The following is a 6,336-nucleotide window of genomic DNA, read 5'->3' as shown; positions in this document are numbered from 1 at the left end:
TATAGAAGAATTATATTTATGTTTCCATGTATATTTCCCATTGCACATACTGTGAGACCACTACTTCATTATGCATCGTGGCAACATTGTAATTAGATGTGTCAACACTGCCTTTATTTCCCGCCATATGCATAGTCAGTCACTGTCCAGTGGTCATTGTAGTGACAAGCTCGGACCTGCTTCCCGCTGCTGTCGTCTTGATGTCTGTTTATCTTCATTACAAGATTTTAAAGAATCTACGGGTTTAATTTGTCACCCCTTCATTCCATTTCCTGCATGGATGTATGTGGCAGCATCCCACACATGGCGCAGTGAGTAACCGCACGTATTGACTCCAAGAAGACGACCGCCATTGTGTTTGTGCAGTGCAGGGTTAGAGTGACAGTGTGCTATAGTGTTGTGTTGCATTATATTAGAGTGTCCTTGCCAAGCTTTCTTCAGGACATTTGAACTCTAGCGCCTGTTTTCTCGGGAGCCCCCACCATACATCCTCCCCACGTCATGCATCGATGGTGACTGAGGCCCGAGGCGCTCCCCCAGAGGCACTCACCCCTCCCGCCTCCCCTCTGGTCGCTAGCTCGCAACACTCACTCACCCCACCCGACTGCCGCTTATTTCACAAGCGCACTGACAAACATTGTAAGTTTTTTCAATATCCAAAGTGCTTTCTTTCGCTTACATACAGCGATTGGTGGATATTTTTCTGGCATTCTATGATCTCAAGCTCTCTTACGACACCGAACACGACATGGCTCAACAAGAGGAAAAGCTAATTGATTTATTGGATGAGACAGAGGAGCAGACAGCGGATCAGGCCGAGATTCAAACGCAGGGTCTGATGAGAGACGAGGTACCTGTGCACCCACCCACCGCTGATGAAGATACCAGCACCACTCTCCCTCCTCCCCTGACTCCCAATAGGACAGGAGACCAGAATAATGACATACTTCATCTTATACACTTTCTGCAGACTTCCAGCATGCAAGAGCAAAGACCGACGACGACAAGAGGAGCAGAAACTTCAGACTACAGATGGAGCAATCAAGACAGGAAGACAACAGCAGTTCATGTCTCTTTTCTCCTTGCTATCAGGACAGATTGCGGCATCGCAACCCCAGCAACCTAACCCCATGATTGCACCTCCTTTTGCACCTGTTCCCCCACCCCCTGGCTTCTCAGAGCATACACCTACAATTTCCAGCAAGCCTACGGTCCATCCCCCACCTCTCCTGCAACAAGATGCAACGTACCAAGCGTTTCGCCAATGGAGACTCCATTTTGAGGATTATGCAGCATTAGTTGGACTTGATAGGTTACATCAAACTTCCCAGCTGATTCACCTGAGAACTTGCATCTCCCTAGACGTCCAGCGCCTGCTTACGCATACACTGGGCATCCCTCCCAACACATCACTTTCCCTTACAGAGGTGTTGGATACACTGCAAAAGCACTTTCGCAGCCTCAGAAATGAAGCCTTACGGCGCAGGGAATTGTTGTCCTGCAAACAGGCTGTCGGAGAATCGTTTGCAGACTACTACGCACGCCTCAAGGATCTCACTGATGAAGTGGACTTATGCACTGGCAACCCCACCTCCTGCACCGAATGGCAATTGCAGATGGTAATTTTGATGGGTGTGAGAGACGAAGAGTTAATACAACGCCTTATCCCCCTCCAACCCTCATCTACCCTCGCAGAGTTCGTGACATGCTGCCGCTCCTACGAATCTACACGTGCGACTGCATCAGCCATTGCATCTACCACTAGCCAGGTCAACGCAGTATCTACATACAAGAAGAACCAGCGTCTACAGAAGAGGACTTCTCATCGATCTCCTGACCAACATTCTCACCAGTCTCCTGACAGTGACCCTTGTCAATATTGCTCTCGCAAGCACGATTCCGGACAATGCCCAGCCACGGGTACATCGTGCAATAACTGCGGACGCACGGGTCATTGGCCCCGTACTCAGAAATGCCCTGCTAAGGAAGCTCAGTGCAAGACCTGCCAGAAACAGGGACATTTTGAGAAGATGTGCAGGTCAACCAAGAAAAGTCAGACTGGGTACACAGCTTCACCTCCTCCTAATAAGTCAAATCCCAGCTGCCGTTTCGTGGGTGATAACTTGGGTAGCAAGTCCCTCACACCAGTCACTGTCTCTCTGTCATTTGGCGATATATCAGCACAACTCCAGCTAATCCCCGATACAGGAGCAGACATCACAGTGATTGGCACCATACATTTGGATGCACTCCGCATACCTCGGACAAGGCTCGAACCTCCACCCATGACAGATGTCGTGACAGCAGATGGATCCATCATGACACCGACTGTAGGATGCTTCCAGGCAACACTTCGTCTTGGCAACAAGTCTTGCTCAGCAACCATACATGTTCATGAGGATATCCAGACTCCCCTCCTCTCCCGTGAACATTGCCGAGCTCTCGCCATAGTGTCGCTGGAATTCCCGAAGCCCATCCTCAAGGTAACACATGTCAACAGATGCGCTCAGTTTCCTGCCTCTGCCATGACGTCACCTGCAGCTATTAAGGACTATTTTCTTCAGCACTTCAGCGACATCCTCATATCCAAGAAGGATCTACAAACCCAGCCACTAAAGAAAATGGCAGGCCCTCCGATGAGGATTCACCTGAAACCTGGTGCTACACCATTCGCTGTGCATACACCCAGGCCCATTCCATTCGCTCTCAGAGATCAAGTGAAAGAAGAACTTGACTACTTGGTGCAACAAGGAATCATCAGACCAGCAGGTGACGAACCCTCTGAATGGTGCCATCCCATGGTCCTGGTACCCAAGGACAAAGGTGTGCGCATCACTGTGGATCACACCCACCTAAATTCTCAGGTAGCCCGCCCTACACACCCTTCTTCACCCACGCCCAGATGAATGCCGTCCGCAACATCTCTCCTACTGCGAAGTACTTCACCACAGCGGATGCCCTGCATGGCTATTGGCAAATGGAGTTGGCAGAAGAGGACCGCCACCTGACTACATTTATAACTCCGTATGGAAGGTTCCAGCACTGTCGCGGCCGATGGGATTTTCAGCAACAGGTGATGCACTATGCCTCGTGGAGATATGGCACTACAAGGTGTTCCCAACTGTGTGAAGGTTGTAGATGACATCCTCCTTTCCGACGAGGATCTCCCTTCCCACCTACAACACGTGCACCAAATGCTGACCAGATGCCGTCAGTATGGCCATCATCCCCTCAACAAGGAGAAATTTTACTGTAGCCGCCCCTAAAGTTAACTTTTGCGGTTAGGTCTTATCATCTGAAGGATTTTTTTTTTTGGTTTTTTTTTTTTGTTGTGTGCCGAGACCCGACAAGGTATCAGCTATACGCGACTTCCCGACACCGTCCAATGCACCAGACGTCAGGTCGTTTATGGGTCTCGTCAATCAACTTGCCGACTTCACTCCAGACATCGCAGCAGCAGCACAGCCCCTACGTCCACTTATGAGCCCCAAACGCTCATTCGTCTGGAACGGCCCGACCATGAGAACGAGCATTTCCAATTAAGAAAGTCAAGACAGCTCTGACTTCACCACCTGTCCTGGCACCCTTCAATCCGCCTCACTGTGGTTCTACAAAACAGATGCCTCAGCCTATGCGGTCTCGGCTATGCCCTACTTCAAGATAACGGCCGAGGTCAGATGCGTCTCGTCCAGTGTGGCTCTCGTTTCCTTACGGATACAGAGACTTGCTACGCCACCATAGAGCTGGAGCTACTTGCAGTCACTTGGGCTATAGCTAAAAGTGCTGCCTATACTTGTCTGACTTCAACATTTTCACCTTAATGACTGACCATCGCCCCTTGATACCAATTCTCAATCACTAAACTTTGGATGCTATTGAGAATCCATGCCTTCAACGCCTCAAGATGAAAGTGGCCCCCTACCTCTTCACTGCAGTATGGCGCGCAGGGAAACAACTTTGCATACCAGACGCCCTGTCTCGCTCCCCAACCAGTCGCCCCACACCTGAAGATGAAGAGGAGTGCACCACTTCGACTGCACATGTCAGGCGTATCGTTGCCAGCACCGCCACTTCCACTGACGACCAGGCAACAGGACCCATCATCGAAGAAGACAAGTCTCTACAAGAAATTCGCACGGCTGCATCCCAGGATCAAGATTACTGTCGTCTCGTTCACTACGTCTCCAACGGTTTTCCTACCAAAACCGCTATGATCTCCACGCTTCCGCCCGCCTCCCGTATTGGAAGTTGCGGGACAACCTTTACGCGGATGGAGAGTTAGTATTGTATGGACCCCGGATCGTCATCCCTGCAGCCCTTCATAGACGCACCTTGGATCGTCTCCACGACAGCCACCGAGGGATTGAAGCTACTCGACGTCGTGCAAGGCAGACAGTGTTCTGGCCAGGCATCAATGCAGATATCAAGAGTAAAGTAGAAAGCTGTGAGGCCTGCCAACAGCTTCTCCCTAGTCAGCAACAAGAACCTTACATGTGTGACGACCATCCATCCCGGCCCTTCGAAAGTGTGTCGGCTGACTTCTTCCACTTAGCAGGGAAATCCTTCCTTGTTATTGCAGATAGACTTTCAGGCTGGCCTGTGGTTGTTCCCTGTGGACGTGACACAACTGCAGCCAGAGTTACAAGAATGTTCTGTGTTTTCTTCCGCGAGGTTGGTGTTTCACTCCGCTTACGAACTGATGGAGGACCCCCATTTTCCAGCCACGACTTCAAGCAATTTGTCAACCGCTGGGGAGTTCATCACATCATCACTTCTCCACATTACCCTCAGGCTAATGGACACGCAGAAGCTGCAGTTAAAGCGGTTAAACACCTTATCATCAAGACTGCCCCATCCGGGAACATAGATTGTGAAGCCTTTGATAGAGGACTGCTGGAGCTTCGGAATACACCGAACCCTGCTGGACGCTCCCCTGCGCAGATCCTCTATGGCCATCCTCTCTGCACTTGTGTTCCGGCTCACCCCAGATCATTCACAGAGGAGTGGCAAACTAAGACTGAAGATTACGACCGTCGTACTGCTGCCCAAACCGACCAAAGCCATGAGCCTTTACAATTCTCATGCCCGCCTCTACCCAAGCTCACCATCGGCCAACGAGTTAGGATACAGACTCAACGACGCTTCGATGGGACAAGGTCGGCATCGTGATGGGCCGCGGAATGTCAAGAAAGTATGAAATACGCCTTCCAAGTGGTCGTATATGGTTTCGAAACCGAAGACATTTACACCCAGTGGCTAATATGAGTGATGACACCTCTCCCCAAGTCCCTGTGTCCCCTTGCTCTGGCCAGGTAAGAGAGCCATCATTCGAACCCTCCAATGTCCCTCGTCATTCACCTCGACTAGCTCAGAGGAATTAATGTTCCGCTCGAGACACTGCTACGAGCGTAAAGGGGGAGGGAGGTGTATAGATATTTAATGTTATGCTGTATATTAATTACATTACGTACAGTTTATGAACATTTTGTATATTTGCTTTGTATTATTCTATAGAAGAATTATATTTATGTTTCCATGTATATTTCCCATTGCACATACTGTGAGACCACTACTTCATTATGCATCGTGGCAACATTGTAATTAGATGTGTCAACACTGCCTTTATTTCCCGCCATATGCATAGTCAGTCACTGTCCAGTGGTCATTGTAGTGACAAGCTCGGACCTGCTTCCCGCTGCTGTCGTCTTGATGTCTGTTTATCTTCATTACAAGATTTTAAAGAATCTACGGGTTTAATTTGTCACCCCTTCATTCCATTTCCTGCATGGATGTATGTGGCAGCATCCCACACAGAATGGATGAAGCTAGATGCAGAATGAAAAAAGATCCTCTCCATGAAAGCCTACAACACAAAGAGATTAAGGGAGAAAACAAGTGAAGTTAATGAAATAATGAGACTAATGAGCCCCATGATAATCACAGGAACAAATAACCTGGTATATGCAGGAGCAGAAGTTAGGAATACACAGACCAACGCCTCCATTGCAACCAACCCAAAAGAAACCAAACAGCAACTGCCTTGGAAAAGATGCCTGGAAAAACAAATCACGGTGATGAGATCTGACTTGAGTAAACTGAAAGAGATGGTAGAAAAGGGGCTAAGAAGCAAGAAATAAAAAATACAGAAGGGACTAACTAACCAAAAAACACTTTACAGCCAACTAGGAGGGGAAGGCACACCAGGATATTCCTGAAGTTGAAACATTAAGAGACTCTGGGAAGCCTACATACACACTACATGGCTCCAGGAAGTCAAGGCAGAAGAAATGGGAAGAATAAAACTGATTTACCGAGATCAGACAGTCAGACACCAAC

The 6,336-nt window shown here is 49.0% G+C and overlaps 1 protein-coding gene across 1 annotated transcript; it reads left to right on the top strand.

Annotated features, from left to right (window-relative positions):
• Positions 1-3,904: 3,904 nt before the first annotated feature.
• LOC135211362 (uncharacterized protein K02A2.6-like) lies at positions 3,905-5,169 on the top strand. Its single transcript, XM_064244675.1, has 2 exons — positions 3,905-4,277; positions 4,316-5,169. The coding sequence occupies exons 1-2, from the start codon at positions 3,905-3,907 to the stop codon at positions 5,167-5,169; spliced, it is 1,227 nt and encodes a 408-aa protein (XP_064100745.1).
• The last annotated feature ends 1,167 nt before the right edge of the window (positions 5,170-6,336 follow it).

Source organism: Macrobrachium nipponense, chromosome 4 (genome assembly GCF_015104395.2).
Source record: "Macrobrachium nipponense isolate FS-2020 chromosome 4, ASM1510439v2, whole genome shotgun sequence".
NCBI lineage: Eukaryota > Metazoa > Arthropoda > Malacostraca > Decapoda > Palaemonidae > Macrobrachium > Macrobrachium nipponense.
The sequence above is the reverse complement of the archived record's forward strand: the minus strand, read 5'-3'. Positions and strand labels throughout refer to the sequence as shown.